The sequence below is a fragment of the Biomphalaria glabrata genome, chromosome 10, assembly GCF_947242115.1.
Source record: "Biomphalaria glabrata chromosome 10, xgBioGlab47.1, whole genome shotgun sequence".
NCBI classification, from domain to species: Eukaryota; Metazoa; Mollusca; class Gastropoda; family Planorbidae; genus Biomphalaria; species Biomphalaria glabrata.
This window is the reverse complement of record NC_074720.1, coordinates 3,933,099-3,953,574: the sequence shown is the minus strand read 5'-3', so window position 1 is coordinate 3,953,574 and position 20,476 is coordinate 3,933,099. Positions and strand designations below refer to the sequence as shown.

General features: G+C 37.3%; 1 protein-coding gene across 10 annotated transcripts in view; it reads right to left on the bottom strand.

Annotated features, from left to right (window-relative positions):
- The window catches only part of LOC106075206 (splicing regulator ARVCF-like), a 60,461-nt gene extending 44,237 nt beyond the window's left edge, over positions 1 to 16,224 (bottom strand). For 3 of the 10 annotated variants that reach the window (XM_056042996.1, XM_056043000.1, XM_056043004.1), the window contains exons 1-3: positions 16,067 to 16,224; positions 14,838 to 15,057; positions 8,392 to 8,525 (exon numbers count right to left, since the gene is read on the bottom strand). In XM_056042996.1, coding sequence (XP_055898971.1) covers positions 8,392 to 8,510 — 119 coding nt within the window. In that variant the 5' untranslated portion in view covers positions 8,511 to 8,525; positions 14,838 to 15,057; positions 16,067 to 16,224. Of the gene's footprint in view, positions 1 to 3,115; positions 3,773 to 8,391; positions 8,529 to 14,837; positions 15,058 to 15,752; positions 15,773 to 16,066 lie in introns of those variants that run through there. The other 7 variants (XM_056043001.1, XM_056043005.1, XM_056043006.1 and 4 more) reach the window with 5 other exon arrangements.
- Positions 16,225 to 20,476: the final 4,252 nt, after the last annotated feature.

Genomic DNA, 20,476 nt, shown 5'->3' with positions numbered 1-20,476 from the left:
TGTGTGTTTGTACGGCACCTTCGATATGGGGGTCACGGTTTGTATGACTATAATGTAGCTTTTTATGGGCCACTATTTTGATTAGGGGAAAAAAAACTGTATTCCACGCCAAAACTAGTGTGTGTTTAAAAACATACTGTCATACAGAGACTTTGAGCTACAACATGAAATTGTTGGGTTGTGAATCACTTCCACCAAACTTTGTCATATTTTTTTTTATGCTAATTGTTGAAAAAATGTACTAAGATGAACACACAAACTATGGCCTGATGATTGTGACCTGTGAGGCCAACAGTAACCTGCCAGCAGCACACAAAGTCACTGTTGCATTATCCTCAAGTCTCCATAGGTCTCGGCAAGAAAGCAGACGACAGACGTTCAAGCCAAGGACATCGATAGTACATGCGACTCGTACTACATGCAACAATGCGTGTCATGAGACATTGTACAAAATATTATGTCATTGCTTTATTTTCAAAGAAGAATCATATCGAGACTACTTCTGTGACCAAAACACTTACCAAAAAATCAAATCTCAAACTAATAGTTTCAGTTCAAGCGTTGAGAAATGTTTCGGTAGTCCCTATCACTGAAACCTAAGACCCGCTGAAGAAGGTGAGAGAGGACGAATACTAATTACAAATCCACAAAGAGCTTCTAGAGACTTTTGTACAAAGTTGCACTAAATCACCTGCTACAAAACAAACAAGAGTATAGTAATAAAAATGTAGGCATTCAACGTGTGAACTATTTTGTATTATAAGACCAAGGGGAAAAACCACGGTGATAAGGGACACAAACAAGTACATCGCAGGAGTGACTTCAAATTAAAGATCCACATCGTTTCATTCACACAAAGTGCAAAGAGAACAATCAGAGCCATTTGAGGACACCTGTTGTGTATCTTTGGGAATTTGAAACTAACTTCATCCCATAACGGCATTGGGTAGTTAATGTCTTATTTTATTTGGCCCACAGAAACAGAGGACCTATCTGCCCTATAGGTCACAAAGGTCTGAAAGGGGAACTTAACTTTTTACTATAGAGTAGATCTTAAGAAGGATTCAACCTCAACAGTATCTAATCTCAAACAGTATCTAACAAAGCCAAAGGAATTCAAGAATTGGGGATGAGAGATCTAGCTGCGGATATATTTAGAAAACGGAACGGGTATTCACTTTGTTCTCCTCCACTTGTAACGTCCACAGTGATGCCGGCACTGAGCAAGAGAGGTGAGCTTTATAGCCGGCGGCTTGATCAACAAATTAACTTGATTGATTCTCGAGGTCATGTCGAGGGTAGCGGTGGTGTCAGAGAGACATTGGCAAACATGTGCATAGGATTAAATTGACATTACAGTGGCGAGACACGCCAGTCAAAGTAGGTCAACGATGTGAGTGGCCAGAGTAAGTCAATGCACACAGAGATAGAAAACAGATCTACAAATACCAACTTGTCAATACTGGACGATTTTTTTTCTCTTCCAAGAAAATAAATTCGATTTTCCGCCTTTCCCCCTTTTTCTTTATTTACACAAATGTCAGCCAACTGTAAATAGATTTTTCGTTTGTTTGGTTCCAGCGTGTTCACTCAACTATGAACGTAAATTATCTGGTGGCCAGATCATTTAGCTTCATATCGCTGGCTTCCATCTGTTTTATTTATTTATAGGCAGGAATATTGTAGTTCTCACCCTTGCTTTACCCAGAGACCGGAAGGAGCTAGTCCAGACGTCATTTCTCTCCTACATATCTCTTAGAAGGGGGGAAAGTTTGTAGACGGGAGAAAAGGGGAGATAACTAAGATAACGACGCACGTACCAGAGGACACAGAAAGCAACAGACGACAGAGCAGAAAGGACAATGACCTATACATGGTCGAAGTGATGTCTGGTTATAGATCTTCAGCTAATTTCAACGAATTAGGCGAGACAACCCACTAGCACTTTAGAGGGAATGTGACGTGATGTATCTCCCCTTGCAACAGAGACCTCTTTCTCTTCCACTTGAAAACCACTGCATTAAAACTGGTTCTCTCGGTTTAAAAATAACTCCATTTCAAAACAGACACATCAACAAAGCGGGTGGCCTGTATAAACCTCTGTGTCTGTTTTCTACTTTAGAGTTTCATCCAAATGTATCTCTTAAGGGAGAATCTCACGTTTAATCTGCTAGACTTCCATCTCTCGTGTGTTGATCCCTGAGCATTGGAAAGAAGTGACCAATCATCACTTTTGTTTCTACACGTTCCAACTGATGAGCAAGCAGCTTAGCCAATCAGAACTTCTTTTACATGTTTCGAATTGTTTCTTCAGAATTGAAAATAATTACATCTTAGCCCAAACTTCCAACAAGACGGCCCCGGGGGGGGGGGGGGGGGTGGAGGGCACAGTTCGAACCCGGGACGTTCGAGACAACAGTCCAGCGCGTAAACCACACGGACAGCCGTCCAGTTATGTCCATTTTAATTATTATATTTAATTCCGTTATTAAACTTCATTATTCTCAATGAACTCTGATTTACAAAGGTTCATGCTACACCTAAAGAGAAAATTAACGGAGTCTGGTAAGTGATAACCTTAAAATATACCGTAGATCAAACATCCGACAACTTTTAGATCTAAGATCTGGATATTTGTAAGATTATAGTATATACTCATTTATTTTACTCATCCACAACTTGAACGATGCCTCATTAAGCCCACAAGTAAATAAAGTAACTCAACCAAATTTATAGGTAGATATACGTGGAAGGGAGTGTCCCTCCAAAAATAAGGCTCTACAGTCACACGAGACAGTGCTCTTTAAGATGAACTATAGTCTTACCGACTGAAGGAGGCCAACAACAGGTAGGTATCTGTCTGTGCATATAACTCTATGCCCGTTCCTAGTGGGTAGATCTATACATGAATGCAATGTCAAAGCATGCTTTAGACTTTAGACTTACTTCTATTGTGATTGAATTTTGAGCATTACAAAACACCAAGCCTATGTGTCTGCTATCTATATGATCTAAATAAGTTAATTGAAAAATGTATAGATTACATCAAAATCTATATTATCTACTCTATTAATAGATATATCTACATAATTTTGCAGATCTAGATTCTACTCACCAATTAGACTAGATCTAAATCTAGATCTACAAATTTGAATGTATGGAATATAGGAACACTTAGTCCTATTTAATAGCCATAGTCCATCCTTCACTGGTCTGCAGAGGATGTTTAAAAGATCTAAAAATCTAGACTTTGAGTCTATAATCCAAAGAGAAATAAACACACGACCAGCAGCAGATGTAGTCTATTGACAAGCAAGTGGACACACAATGGCACAAGTCAGTCGCGGATACGTAAAAGCAACACAGATGTTAGATCCGTATCATCTAGATAGATTGTTGTTGTTTCCAGTTGTAAACCAAACGGTGCTGGTAGATCTAGATACTACACGTCTATATAATACAGACCTCTAGATCTAAATCACAACAGACTCTTGCGTGTATACATCCATTGAAACGAAACCATGAGAAATCGATCTATTGATATGAACCGACCTAGTTTAGTCCAGCTGGTCACGTGACTATAACACACGAGGAATGTATATGCGGCGCCCGACGTCCAGTTCCAAACAGTGTTGAAACACACACACACACACAACTGATTCGATGCGACGATTTCTAGACCTAGATGAAGCTGCATACAAACGCTAACTAATGCGCTATCAAAACTGTTAAAATGACACGGGAACGACCACCGCCAAAGTGCACATTACACACCGGTGACCACCCCGCTGCCCCCCCCCCTTTTTTTTTCCCTCTACCAGTCTCGTCTACCTCGCTCCTAACCCCTTCCGCCCGCCACCCCACCTCTTGCGCGAACAGGCGACAGATATTGATAACTGGAATCCGCTTAGCGTAGGGCTTCTCAAAAAGTGGGGTATCTGACACGGGCTTCTTTGTAACATTCCAACACGCGGACTAATACGATTTCAATGCGCAATGTACAAAAGCCCTAAACAAGCCAGATTTCATGGCATCCAAACAGCTCTCGTCATGTTTAGCTTCGGATTCCTTTTTTTTCCTCATTGCTAGTTGAGAAGCACTGAGCAAAGAACTTTTTTTTTTTTGTATATATGTGTGTGTGCAGGTGTGCGCTTATTTGTGTGTGTATGTGTGTATAAAAAAAAGGAAAGGAGGGTTGGAGAGTAGTACGCTCCTGTCTAAATATAGGTCGGGTTGAAGAACACCTGATTGGCTCAAACAGATATTCGGCTATTGTCATACGGGTTGAACAACTCCGCGGGCCTTACTAACAGACGGTGACGCCAAGCGCCGCTAGGTTTGTGTTCAGGAATTTTATCCACAGAATATTGAAAGAAAAAAAAAAGTAAAGAGAGAGAGAGGGAGAGAGACGAAGTTAAACCCGAGGCATTAGTTCTGCCCCCTAAAAGTTTGTTTTTCACCTTCACGTATTTAAATATGACAGGCAGTTGTATTTTGTTTTCAACAACGCTACACACTGAGAACTGGGCCATACGGACCTGGTGCTTTTTTTTTTTAAAGGGAACCACTATGTGTGGATGTGTGTTGTTTTTAAGTTGCATTGAAAACAACGTAATTGCATTATGGGAATGTCTAAATTTCAGCTCTTTGAAAAGATTCGTTCATCCTAAGCTAAGCTACTTTGCTCTAAGCCTGATCTATAAATACTTCAGTATTAACGTCCTCGGAGGGTAAAGCCGTTCTATTTGCGTTGTCAGAAACAGAGCCAGCGGCAAATTTAGGTATGAGAGCGAATCGTTTCAATCTAAAAATTATTTATTAAGTATGCAAAATATATACATTTATGCACACACACATTAACCATTTTTAAACACAAGATTACAAAAGTAATTCGTGTTGTCTATTTAATTGCTGTAATTCCAATAACAAAGTAGAACTACAACTTGTACGTCAATGTCAGTTGTGGTTTTGGAATGGATATTTTTAGTGGAAATTATTAGTTTTAAACTAGATATCCATAGTGTATCCCAAGACCCCATACCATATACTACTACACTTGTAGGGTTGAACTGAACTTTTTAAAGTACATGCTTCCTAAACTTTATCTTCACGGCACCATTGCCAAGTTGGTTTAGCCGTCACGCAGAACAGAGAGCTCAGCACAGATTAGGCTAGATCTAAATGTTAATATAGGAGGCGCGGTGGCTGAGTGGTAAAGTGCTTGACTTCCGAACCGGGGTTCGAAGACTGGGATTCTTAATTTCGGGATCTTCGGGCGCCTCTGAGTCCACCCAGCTCTAATGGGTACCTGACATTAATGGGGACCACAAGGTATGAAAGGGGAACTATACTTACTTTACTTTAAATGTTAATATTACATATTGGTGGCTGCACATATACGTGTATATTAGGACATTAGGACACAAGCTCGACCATAACGATGAATGAACTCAAAGGCACACTTTTTGATACTCATTGACATAATTATGTAAACTTTCCCCTTTTAGACCTTGTGGTCTATAAGGCAGATGATGCAAAGGTCTTCTGTTTCTGAGGCCTATGGTTAACGAGGGCGTCTTGTGGCCATCACAACGACCAACCGTTTTTGTTTTTTTTTACTTTTTCACAACTAATGCCAGGTACTCAGAGACCCCAAAGATCCCGAAATTAAAAATCCCAGTCTTCAACAGGATTCGAAACCGGGAACCCCGGTTCGGATGCCAAGCGCTTTACCGCTCAGCCACCGCTTAGAGTAGGGCTTCTCATACTTATGTAAACCTACTGTATATCAGCGCGGGGCACACCAAACGGGCCTCCATCTTTTTCCGAATGTCAAGATCAGTGGTTCTCCGACTGCATGTAGCAGCCCTCAGTTGGGGAAGGGATGGGTCTGCAGTGGTGTCGCCAATGAAGAGTAATGCGAGAAAATAAAAATGAATATTCATGCCATTTTCCCCCCTTATAAAGTGAGTATATACTAAATAATTATTTATTAAGTTGGACATTAGAAATGGGGGTCTTAACTAAAAAAACAACAACAACAACAAAAAAAACCCGCAGGACACCGCTGCTCTAACTATTTCCACAATGTTTCCCATGACTCACGTACTGGGGGAACGTAGGTAGGAAACAGGTTGACGTAGAAAGAAACAAAGGTCAAGGTCTACTGACTCCATGGCAGCCCCTCACCCCACCTACACTCAACCTACAAACTGGCACAATAGAGAATTAGAACAGTGACACTTTAAGGAAATCGTTTGACATCAACCCTCTCCTTTACAAGAACAAAAAAAAAAGGGGGGGGGGAGCGTTGTAGCAAAGCTGTCTGACAAGACGATCCAGTTTCCTGCTCAGGAAGATTCACAGGGGCGCCGACCACTGGACTGATAACTCTCAAGACAAGTCATGACCCCGGTGACCCGAGAGACAAGGTAACATACAAAATATGTATGAAAGTTCTTCTTAAATAAGTTGTAATCCAGATACTCGCGTCCATCTCTTTGCTGGTCAGCGATCAAAATAAAATTCATACGACATTCATTCAACACTGACCTGCAACGTCGCAACTTGTGGGCAGTGGAGACCAATAGCTCGTTGCCACGTCGTACAGACCTTCAGTATTAGCGATGTCACTAAACGCTTATTTTTACAGGGAAAACAGTTTGTCCGTGTCTATTCTAGCCTAACCCATTACGTTGTATTTCACTACTCGAATATTTCATTCGAATCTTATCTTATAAATTACAGACGTCCTAGGCGCATTCCATGGGTTAAAGTAGTCGTGCATGTTAATGAAGAGATTTAAACTTTGCTGAATGGATTTCCTGGCTGATTCGGTAATCAACTTAAATTATTATTTGATAAGTTTGCACTAAAAGATCACATTCTGTTCTGTGTTTTATGCACGTTCTCGGACACCTATATTATAAATGTTACATTAATCACATTTAAACACATGCAACAATTTTTTTGTGCAAGTGCAATACCAAATGTCGGATGTTCAAAAGGCACATTCCTCTAGGACAAATTTGTACAAATGCTCCTTCTTCCCTAGTGCTATTAGAGCATGGAATGGGTTGCCTGAGCAGAATTTAGATCATTGGTTAATATGCATGACTAAATGCATGACGCGTAGGACGTAATCATCTTCTTTTTTTTTTTGAAGTAACGTCTGTATTATATAAGATAAGATAAACGACCCCTTACAGACCAATGAAGACACACACTGACTAGGACACAGAGCTGAATTCTCCAGAGCTGTCCATAAAAAGCAATGTGGTGTCCAAAAGTCGATAGCAATAAAATAAAACTTGTATCATTGTATCAAGTAGTCTCCCCTTTACACCTTCATCAGATCTTCAGCTGGAGTGGGAAAATGTAGAATTAACTCCAGAGAGTTTTAATGTCAGCCACAGCGACTGTTATCTCAAGTAATCATGCCCAACAAGGCAGCCTTTAAGTTTTGTGTTATGATAAGACTGGCTTTCAGTTACTAGGATCTAGTCCTCTGCCACTTTGGCTTTATCTGTGTCAATATCGAATGGCATATACCGCAGACGAGTGTCTTTCAACTTACTGTTGTAGTGAATGATGAAGTTTATTTAACGCAGACTACATGAAAGAGTTAAATTGTGAACATTCTCAGAAACATACCATAAGACCAAAATAATCGATCAAATTTTTTAAATATATAAACTGGAACGCAAAGTCTTGAGATATAGAGCTGGACAATAAAATGTTATCCAGAGAAAAAAAGAGAAATATTACGTGTTCTGATAAGTCAATCACTGTAAGACTATTGACTAAACACGTCCACCAATTCTTGCACACGTTTTAAACAAAAAAAAGTGCCTGTTTAGATCAATCCTGATCAAGAGTGTGAGCCTGTGCAGTTTGGTATCAGGACATTACTACTGCCTTTAGAAGACTTTCGCCTCGTTTGCGTCCGAACTAACGGGTCACGAGTTCGAATCGAGGCAAAGTTTTTTCAATTTAATCCAATGGGTAAGTGCCAGACTCTTCTTGAAGAAGTAAACACTAAAGATTGGAGAGCGTTGGGCCTAGTCAAGCTTTGATGACTCCAGTTATCACTTTCTAGAGAATGAGGATCAAACAGTCGCATGCATTGAATACGCCATTTAATCTACATTCGCTTTTACTTTTACAACAAAAGACAAAACAGTTTTTGAAAGCTGAACGACGTTCTCTATTACATTATTCCAGTTTTAGTAATAAGCTAGCAGTAAAGACAATACATTTTTTTTTTTAAGTATAAATAGCCATACTCCATAAAGCCCAGATTTTTTGAAGATGCAGAAGAGCCAGACCAGATTGAGCAACTGGTCCAAAAAGCAGGAGAGGTTTCTTGTAATGAATGGAAACTGTACTTACAAACAGGAATCCAGAAAATCCGAGTTCTGCCTGGACACGTCGTTCAGGGAGTAGTCGCCAGGAGCGCCCTGTTCGTGGTAGCGAAAGGAATCCTCGTGTCGGACAAGGCTGCTGCTCATGTTACAGCGGTACGGCTACTGAGGAGAAGACACAGCACGATGTAGCCAAGAGCGAGCCAAGGTGGTAGCTACAAAACTTGATGCTCGGAAGGAACAACTCAATGTCCCAACGAAACAAAATATCCCAAGAATGTTGGTTTCCCATTATAGAGCGAAATGTATAATGCAAAACACAACTTTTGGTCAAGAAGCATAATCATGTCAAATATGTATAAACTTCAGGACAGGGGGAAAATGTGAGTATAATCATAATGTTAATTGTATGTAAATATTAATTAATTTACAAAGCGAAATAAAAAAAAACGAATAAAGAGAGACTGGTGTCTGATTGCTAGCTGAATCACTTGATAAAATGCCAATGCACTGCCAATGATTATTGAGATACAACATTTTTAAGTTGATTACTTTCGTTATAGAAGTATTTTTTTTTATTTAACAGTCCGTCTTTGTCTTTTAAGCCCATTACCATTTCTTTGCCTTAGGTTTAAGACCAGAGCCAGCAAAGAAAATGATTTGGTCGAAAAAGAATTCGCTCGGCCCGTGCGTACCTACAGCAACATACTGAAGCTGCCACTAGCAGCCGGTGATTTAGATCCAATGACATTCCAAGCCAGTGCTGTGAAGTAACCCGAGAATACCACATGGGGAGGAGATGTTACAGACAGCATACACAATACACCTTGGTGGGAAGATGTTATTGTGTTGCATTTGGTGTATCTTGTCAGTAACACACAGGGGAAAGTAGAGAGAGAAAGAGAGAGAGAGAGAATTGGATGTCGGTTAGCAGTGATATATAACCTTTAGAGAGAGACAGAAGAGAGGGGGATTCGGTTAGAGGTGGTGTATAATTTTTCCCGATTTTTTTAAAAATCGGGCATGGGGACATTGCACAATCTTAAATGATTTTTGAAATACCTCTCTTTGCCTACTCTTAAAAAAAAAAGTATACAGATTTGTGTTATTTTTTAAATAAGTTTATCTCTTACTTAGCCCGCAACCAATGCTAGCGGCGCCCTTGCCTATTAAATGACTGATACGGGTGCTAGCTACGCCCCTGTCTGTTAGATTACACTTCGACGACTCTGATACAAGTATGTGATGTATATTGGATTTGGTTTTACACAGGCTGTGCGAGTCAACAAACACAACAAGGAAGCAACGCTCCCTGCTAGGGGCAAAATCGGCAGAGGCGTATCCACACTTAGTTAAAAAGTTCACTTCTTATTTGTTTAATGATCAAGCGACTGAATTTTTACTCTTACTGTCTTTAGTGTTTAGTCACAACTCGACTAGACAATAACATTTGAGGAAGACTTATGTTAGGGAAGGAGTACTGGAACCAATAGGAGGGATAGGATTTTTTTTTACTCCCTTCAAATATTTTTTTTAACCTATGGAGTAGATTTAAAAAAAAAAAGAAATATGTGTTTAAATTGACCTTACTAAACATGTTCTGATAACCTTACGAAACACAAATGACTAGTGAAGGCCGGCCTAAGGCAAAAGAAAACTAGGCAGCCGCCTAGGGCCTCCGATTATCTAAGACCGGCACTGGACTAGTAGAATCTGGTTTTCGTGATATGTAGTCTACTACTTGTGTGACCAGCACAGAAGTTATTGGCCTCCTGTTCAAGCGGGGCTCCAATCCTACAGCTGCTTCTCTACAGCGCCTTGATCCATGACCACGGATCACGCAACTCGCTTTAGTTTCTCTCACAAACAAGGGACATAACAGGCATTGATCGAAAACAAGGGACAGAACAGGGGTAGATGTAGATGTGTATACAAACACGCAGGTGCACTGGGTTGCTTTAATGAGATAGTTGCCCCACACACCGGAAGTCACGAATCAAAAGCACAACATACGCCACAGGTCGCATACCCTTTTTATATGAACCTGCTACAACACACAACGAACCAGTCCCACAATCCCACAGTGCAGTACTGTAGACTTCAAAAAAATGCCCTTAACTATATGCGGTATGGCCTCTTTTTGGGGCCCTTACAAGTTCAGATATTATATGTCAGTGCTAAATATTTTTAAGCTATAGCTTGTGTTGCCAATAGGTAAATCGCAGACCATCCAAATATAAAGCCACAGTAACTAATGACTATGTCTAAATTAATAAGTACAATAACGAATGAAGGGGAAAAAATGCCACAGCAAGATAAAGCCACAGTAACAAGTGACTATGTCTAATTTAACTCTTTCTCTCCGTAATTATTTACCACATTCTAGTGGAATCGACGTTGGCATCGTCAGTTAGGAGAGAAAGAGTTAATAAGGACAATAACGAATGAAGAGGAAAAATGCCACAGCAAGAGGAGCAGATTTCGTGAGCATTTATGAAAGATTCCACAGAAACAACTCGCAATAATAGAGATACCAGAAACCGGAAGCACACCTCTCCAATCAGACAATTTGTAAAGACAATAGCACAAAAGGTCAGACTGAGGCACGGCTTTTGTTATGGCCACATTGTGCGAATGTTGGAACTCCAATTGCAGAATATTCCAGATTTGAGATGTTACATAAGAATTCTAGACATTACATACAAAGACCGCATTACAAACGTAAAAATCCGAAACATGGACCCATGACTGTATGATCATATAATGAAATCCTCAGGGCTCGCAAAAACTTTGCGGGAGCAGTGCCATGGAAAGAAGGAGCGACGGACAGAGGTAGCGACGGAAGGTTAACATCAAACAATAGACGGGTCAGTCTATGGAATAGGCATAAATTCTGACAGAGAGAGAGAGAGAGTCGACAGATCAAGTGTGGTGCCGTAACTTTCCATCAGATAACAGATTCTTCTTTCTGGTTCTTATCGTTATGTTGGAGCGTTTAGATGACTAGACCAATATACGAAACGAACTGCGCAGTGGTTCTCAAATCAGGCAGCTCTCTTTATAGTTTCCTCTCTATAGGGGTGTTTTGAGGTCAGTGTCTTGTTCGGTTCTCTTGATAAAGAATGCCGTTTACAATAATAAAAATCAAAGCGTCAGTTGTATACTTTGCAAAACTCTAAGATTTGGTTTGAACAAATATTAGATCAAAATATTTCCCAGTGTAATTTTCCCCCGAACCCAACAGCTTTTCCTAGAAATGTCTACGCACATTTTTTTGTTATCCCCAAGTGCGTCATATCGCTATGGGCAAAGTTTTCTTTAACCTGACAAAAACTTTTGCTCACAATCCTCTACACCCGCGGCTAGGAACAGAGAGTTGTGTACAACAAAATTTGGCAGTGGTTCGAATGACAGAAAGGTCGATCAACAAAGCAAAACGTGGCAAATGAACAAAAAAACTTGTTAGGCCAAGGTGTAAAGATATACATCATTAAAGATGAAGAGATAAAGATAACAATGACGGTAAAGACAAAGTATAAGGATGTAAATCTATGAAGATGAAGACAAAAGTATAAATAGGAATATCTTTGAAAATGAAGACAATTTTTAGTGAGAAATCTGTGTACAAATTAATCCAAAACTATTTATTAACTGAATGATAAAGCAATGGCTTTTGAGCGAAAGGGGTTCTAATCCTGCTGAAGACTGGAATTTTATAATTCCCTGAAGTTTACCCAACTCTAACATTAGTAAGGGAAAAGAAAAAAGGTGGTTGGTCTTTGTGCTGACCACATGACACCCTCATTGATAAGTGGGCTACATAAACAGATGAGATTTACTTTTATCTGCTCATAGATTGCAAGGTCTAAAAGGGATACTTTACTTTTGTACTATTATCTGATTGAAGAAACACACATACATTTAGATTCATTTTTGCTATTTTAAGTTTTCATCTATGAAAAAAAAAAAAAAATTATTAAAAAAAATGGTTTTCATAAAATATGTTTAACTTGCCCTTTTTTTTTATTTCAATAAAATTGTTTTTTTAGTTGTATAATTCTGTTTTAAAATATTGTGATGTTTTTAAATGTTTTTTTTGTTTTTTTAAGTGGTATTTCCTAGGAGAAAAAAAAAATGCATTCTAAGCCAGTAAACTAGTCTATAACATACATCAAAAAATAATTCAGTACATAAATGCAAAAACAAATAAACCAAAACTGATTATTAAAGAATCAGGACATAATTATCATCTTTTTTTAAGTAATGTCTGTAATAACACAAGATAAGATAAAGAATAACATCTTAGTAAGCGTAAAGGAAGACTGCATTGATTCAGCGATAAATGACACACACAACATAAATGATTGTATGATGCTTTTTAAACGAAAATGTAAAAAAACAAAAAAAAAAAAACAATCCAATCAATACTATCTAATCCCCAAAGAAAAGGTAAAAAAAAAAAAAATAGTATGGGAAGAATGAATAAATAAACTGTAAAAATACAAATTGAAATAGATTGTTTTGTACCACCGACCAGTAAGAAAGAAGGTTGACTCATCATGGGAGACAATACTGATGTATTTACCCACTCAATTGTACCAGCAAGAATGCCAATGTGTTTGCCCTTAACATAAAAGACAATCCAAACCGACTGGTGTGTGTGTTGGGATCAAAACAAAGGAGGAGAAAATAATAATACTAAAAAGACACTATTCTTTCAAAGGGGACTCAACTGTTTATTGTTTCTGTGTGTGACTCCTGAGTCTACAAGTCATGATGTTTTCGTCTTGAGTTGTATCCCCTAGCTGAGGTGAATGCTTTACTTAACTGTGTAAACTTTCCAGTGTAAGTGTGAATACAGTTTGTGGTATGTGAGAAGAAACAATAATAAGATCTATTCTTTCGCGGCATAATAGCTTCTATTGTATAAGAGAAGGAATCACTCCACAAATAGTTACTCGGCTGTGAATAGTTTGATTTCAAGTAAAAAGCTATTCTCACCCCTTACTATTTTTTAAAAGTGTGACATTAGTTAATTAATTGATGGGAAGAATTTATCCTGAAGAGGAAAAAAACACATGCTTAGAACTTACTAAACTAATTAGTGACCTGAAGACAGATGGCTGATGAATACAAATTGACAGATACATATTTGTTGCATTACTGCGTTATCAAGAGATGAGCTTCAACATAAGATATTCAATTATCTACTAACAAACTTAGGCAAGCTTGAACCTTCACAAGATCTTAAAAAACAAAGCCTATCAAAGGGAAAGAGCTCTGCACTTACAACCATATCTCTCAATGTTGAAGTTATTTCCTTTATTTGATATCAAACAAAATAATTAATAATCAATAATTATTGACTGATCGGTTAGTGCTTTTAATTGATTAATGTTTTGTTAGGTACAATAAATGTTTAAAGTTTAAGCTTGATCTGAGAATAGGTGAGGGAGAAATAACATATGTTCAATTATATAAGGGAATGTAACCCTATATATTTTTCCATACCTGTGAATACAGAAAGATTAACTTCTCTTATTGGTAACAAACAAAACAATTAATTGCCAGAAAATAATTCGCTAATTGGTAAATTTTTTTATATTTATGTCTTGTCTATGCCAATGAATAATTGTGCAAAATTTAAACTTGATCTGAAAATGGGTGTGGGAGAAATAACATGCACAAACTTTTTACCAGAGTGAGTTGATATAACCTTTGTAAAAAAAAAGCACTATATCTCAAGTTTACATACATTGAGGATGATTCTGTAATCTCTTAAATACTTTGTACAGGCATTAGAACTCAATTTTAAGTATCCTTTAACTTTACCATGCCATGTATTCTGATTAAGAGCAAAAAAGTAAAGAACTTTTTTTGTTCTGGGGTATAAAAAGGAGCAGTATGAATGATAAATGTAGCAGAATGTCATCAATATTGTTACCTCAAATATTACACTAACTATATTCTCAAAACACAACAGGATACAATTTTGAGATTTAAATTATTATTTATATAATATGCGAGGATACTTTTCTCTGAATTTTAGAATAATATTTTTAAATTGTGTGGGGCTAGGTGTACTGTCACCAAAAAAAAAAACAACAACATAAAATAAAAGTTTGTGTGACATATGAAATGATTTTGTAAAAATAGTATGACAAAATAGAAAACACCAAACTCTGAAAGATAGGTGGCAGAGAAATATAGAGGTCAAGACAAGGGGCAGTTGAGATGGATTGGTCACATCCTAAGAAAAGATGCCAACAACAGAGCTAGATAGAGCTTAGATTAGAACCCCCATGGCACAAGTCACAGAGTAAGTCCAAAAAAGAACAGGGTGACAGTGTACTAGAGAAAGTGGATGGGGCAGGAAAGAAATGGGAAGAAAATACTAACTAGCAAGAAACTGTGGAGAGTGGCACAAAGGACTGATGTTGATGTATCAGAATTACAGAAAGGTAAAAATCTTACCTGATTCAATGTTTATTTCCTTTTAGTCCACAGTTTTAATGAATTTTGAAGTGCGTTAATCTATTAAGTTGTCAGAAATAGATACCAACAGCCAATGCAGAAAGAATAAGAATGGTTCACAAAAGCACTTCTAACGGTCCCAGTAAATAAATAATGTACAAAATAAATTAAGGAAACTTCACAACCATAAGAAACGTTTGTTGGCAAGCCTTGTTTACATCTGAAAATAAAAATGATACAAGAAAATATTATAATTACAGCTAACCATAATAATATAAATTTTATTCTAAAATCTAACTCTTAAGAGAAAGAAGAGTTGACTAGATAAATATCTAGTCTACTACTCTGTCTCTAGATCTAGATTCTATAGACAGTATTATAAATGAGTATAGACTAGTACTTAGTAAGTCACTATCACTAGATCTAAAAATCTAATAGTAAATGAGAAATATATATATATATATATATATATAATGATATAAATATAATGTGTAGAGTTTTATAGAGTAATAGAGTCTAGATCTAGATACCCGGAAATACACTTTAAGTTTAAGTGACTTTTTTACACTGGTTCACTAGTTGTAGTCCATTGTAGTAGATTTAGGACTATAAGTTATTTTTATTATTGATATAAATAAAATATAATGTCTTTATATCTAATAGAGTCTAGATCTAGATCTAATAATTCAATTTTACATCGATTGACATCATAGATTTTAAGATTAGATCTGTAATGATTATGTCAATTGATGAATTATGATATCGATAATAAAAAGGGGTATAGACAGCTAGAGAATATCTAGCTTTTATCTAGCAAAAAAAAAAAGCCCTGCCCTATGACCCTCAATAAGTAGAAAATATTAAATAGATTCTAGATTCTATATTATAAATATTATTATAGACTCATAGTCATACTACTCATTGAGTCTTAGTCTTAACATTCCGATACACTTAGTGAGTAGAATCGAAGTCGTAAACACGAAATGTACAGCCTTACTGTAACGTAAGGTTATGAATTGGAATGTGGGAAACCGCTCCTTACTTTTTAGTTATTCTACTTCGCTTTCATCAAATGTTTAGAGTACCTGAGTCTCTTGTTTAATAAGCCTCTGGCGTTTCGCAGAATCATATCTAGAGTATAGCTTTTTTTTTAAGTTATTTATTCAAAATATATTTTTAAAATGTACTAGATCTAATAATTATAATACTCTTGCAAAAATAAGACATACCTTAGCAGTCTCAGTAAATATCATATCCATAATCCAACAGGAAGAGATGTTAATTTTGTGTTTTTCTTGTTTTTTAGAGGCGGGAGTAAATCTGAATACTATGACAGCTGAACTAAACAGCGCCCTCTGGCACAGGCCTACTAACAAGTGCGTGTTTTCATTAAAAATCGAAGATCCGTTCCTTTCTAAGCCAAGTTAGTCAATACTGTAAGCTTATTTATCTAAAGCTAATGTGTGCATTGGAGAAGTGGCGTTTTAATTCAAGAATGATTGGTACTGGGTAAAAATAAAATAAAACTTCCATGGCTTTCCCTCCGCACAATCATTACATTCTCAAATATATAGGGGTGGACTGGCTATATGGGCGTTCAAGCCAGTAACCAGTAACACAGACTAAAAACGCAAAATACTTATGTGTAATAATAAATGAAAAACTGTCATAGAATCCCCATATTGATGAAACTATCAAAAAATCAAACAAAGCATTAGGTTTTTTAAAAAAGAAATTTATATTAATCATATAAGAACATACAACTAAAATGTTAATATTTAACGTTGGTTAGGCCAAAAATAGAATGTGCATCCTCTGTTTGGGACCCCTCAACTCAAAAAAACATTAAGAAAAAACTGAAACACACAAAAAAAAAAGAGCAGTGAGATTCATAAAAAACGAATATTCACATTTGACTAGAGTAACACCTTTAGTAAAATCACTAAATTTAGAAAGCCTTCAGGATAGAAGACTCAAAAGCAAAGTAGCAATTATACATAAAACTATGAACCATAATCTTCAAATACAAAAACAAAATCTAATAAAATACTCAGAAAGACACAAAGATAAGTGCACATTCCTCGTTCCATATGCTAGGACAAATTTGTACAAATAGTCCTTCTTCCCTAGTGCTATAAGAGCATGGAGTGGGTTGCCTGAGCTAGCCATGAAAACCAGTGAGTTAGCAGAATTTAGGACATTGGTTAATATGCATGACTAAATGCATTGCGCATAGGACGTAATCATCTTCTTTTTTGAAGTAACGTCTGTATTATATAAGATAAGAAGAGTAATTTCCCGATGGGGACGACGAATGGGCCACTTTAAATGACAATAAGTAAGTACCTACCGTAAATGTGATTGGCACTACCTTCCAAAAAAAGAGCTTAACATACTTTACTGAGTAATATTAAACTATACGACATACTCTCATTATAACGGAACCGCCTATATCCATATCCATATACTTCTGGTGATTTACAGCCCTATATGTATACACTAAGCGATTTTAACAAAGAAGATAGACTTTATATTTTCTATTGTCCTGTAGAAGTTGCGTTTGAGTAAATATACACTTGGATGAATCGAGCTTATAAATTACTTACGAATTTCCCGATATTATGGAGTGTAGTGTAAGCCTATATGTAGATCATATGGATCATTGTGGTCCCCCCCCCCCCCCCAGAAGTCGGAATTGAGTGACTGATTTTTTGCTTTGATTTTGTTTATTTTAGGAGAGATTTTAATACTAGACCATCACTTGCCCAAGCGCAGCCAAGAGGGTTTTGAGTTTAAGACCCCCTACCCCTGTTTCTTCTATAAAACAAAACCAAACAAAAAAATAATGTCAACGACAATTCCCAAATTTCAAGAGCATAACTAAAGAAGATTTTGATTTTAAAACTCCCTCCGAAATCTATCGAGCTGTCATCCTCCCTACTGAGTCCCAACATTGCTCTATGCCCCAGAAACATGGACAGTAATAAACAAGAATAGTATATAGGCCTATAAGACATGCAAAAACTGAACCACTTTCACATGATCTGTCTCAGAAAAATAGTGAATGTTAAATGGCAATAAAAATACCTGATACTGAAGTCCTTCGAAGAGCGGGCACACAAAAGCATCCAATCCACACAATCCTGATGCTATGTGATGAGCATTCTTCTATACGGCAGTGAAACATGGTCCACCTGCTCCTGGTCCGCTTGGTAGGAAAAAAAGCTGAATATCTTCCACTCCCGAATTCGTAAAATAACCAATCAGGAAGTCCTGCAAAGAACAGGTGCCGGGTCATATTCGCGCTGTTATCTAGCCTTAGCTGGCTTGAAAATGTTCAGAGAGTGCCGCAGCCTCGACTCCCACAAGATATTCTTTATGATGATCTAATAGAAAGGTAGGAGAGCTGCAGGTCGTCCACGTTAAAGGTATATTGATGTATGCAAGCACGACATGAAGCTCTTCAGAGACGACACCAACAGTTGAGAGAATGAAGCATCGGATATATCCACACGGGAAGCAAGCTTAAAGGAAGGGTGCTAAGTTGCAGATGGTGTACACACCAGAGGTAGAAAAAAGGGTGAAACTAATGCCGTATCAGGCCCCTTGTAAAGCAAATTTTTTCTTTGCTCTTTCTTCAAAATGATTGGAAATATCCCTGTAACCATTTTGGCAGAAGCTCATCACTTGCCATTTAACATTCCCTATTTTTCTGAGACAGATGCACAGAGCAATGTAGGGAGGATGACAACTCGATAGACCCGTAGCTATGTATTTGTGGTGATACCTGTCTATTTCAAACATTTTTAGATAGTTCACCATAGGAGGCACTGGTCTTGGCGATACGGATGTCTGTTTCATTATCGAATTCTTGCGTTTTGGGAGAGAGTGCTGTCTAGGTAGGTGAATCTGTCCACTGCATTTATTTCCTGTCCATTTATCTTAATGCTGGATCCGATTAGGCTTTCCACGGTTCGGGCAAAGTCTTATTTGTGTTTATACTGAGGCCGAAGTCTGAACATGCTCTTAAATATCATTATCCATTCACCTCAATGATTATTCCATTCTAGAAATAAAAAAAAAACAACAAAAAAAAAACAAAAAAAAAAAAACAAACTTAACAACATGCAGTGACCAATGTCATATCTCCATTCAAAACATTTGGTCAAGAATATAATGACATTTTTTTAGCGGCCCCCGAAAGGGGAATAACCGTTATTAGTTTTGTGGTCTGTCTGTCCGTCCATCCGTCCCGTTTAGATCTCGTAAACTAGAAAAGATATTGAAAATCCGACATCGTGATATTGTAGACCTTTCAAAGTTCTAATGCAACGGCTTCTTTTTTCTTTTCTGAAAGCGATAAAACACACAAACTTGTTTTTTTTAAGCATATGATAATTTTTGTGTGCATTATTAGAACTAAAGAATCAAATTTCTAAGCTATTTCGTTAGTAGCACAAAATAATTTCAATACATGGAGGGAGCATTAAACTTTTATTTTATGTTTAAAAAAACAACACATGAGCAGCGCTAACTAGCGACTAAAAAGGAAATTTGATAATTCTCGTATTGAAATATTGTTAAAATTATAATTAAATTCTTTTGTATGTACTTGGCAACAGTGGCATAGGCCTACAATCCAGCGTCCTTGACATTGTTTAGTTGATTGTGAAAATCTCCAATACGAGCAAACTTGAAAAAATCTTATTCACAAACCTAATATGTAGGCCAGTGATCATATTTATATTGTTATTCTACTGCACTTGACTGTATTCCAACTAACTAAAGCAGGCTTTCGGGACCAAGACTGATTATGGTGTATTTTTAGTGAATTTCGGAATACGTGGCATCATGGTGAATTTGATATTCGCATGACAGAGAAATAGTTTCAAATACTTTATTATTATATTCATACTCTTTTTTACCTTTACTTTTACCTATCCCTTAGTCTGTTGGACCGTTGCAAGATTTGTTGACCGTCTTTCTCCATTCCTTTCTTCTGTCTTAGTGTCTAGTCAGTGATTAAGTATTAAGTCACTGACTCTAGTCAACTCTATATAGTGACACTGACAGTCTTATCTTAACTCTTACTACTCTTAGTTAGAACCTCTCTTTTCAATGGCAGGCCCGTCCATTCTTTTATGTTTTCTTCCCATCACATTCTCTGTCTGCCTCTTATACTTTTTCTTGGTACTGTTCCCTGAAGGAAGGTCTTTGCCAGCCCCTAATCTCTTGTAATAAATATGGCCATAAATTTTTAGCGATAGGTAGCAGGTCATCTTGGGGTCCACCAATCGCTGCAGTAACCCTGTCTCTAATCTCTTGGTTTGTAATGCTGTTTGAATATGACACCTAGGATCCTTCTGTAGCATCTCAATTCCATTGCTAGGATCCTCCTCTCTAGCTCTGCAGTCAGCGTCCAAGACTCACAAGCATATATATAAAATATGGCCATGACCAGGGAGTGCTTCAGTCTGGTTTTGGTGCCGATGACTAAGCCTTTTTCTTTCCATATTATTTTAAGTTTTTGAAAGAGCTGCTGTGGGCTGTGCAATTTGGGCCAGTAGTTCAGGTTTTGTTCCCTCATCTGAGACAATTGCTCAGAGTCAGAGGTATTTGAAGCTGCTAACACCTCCAAT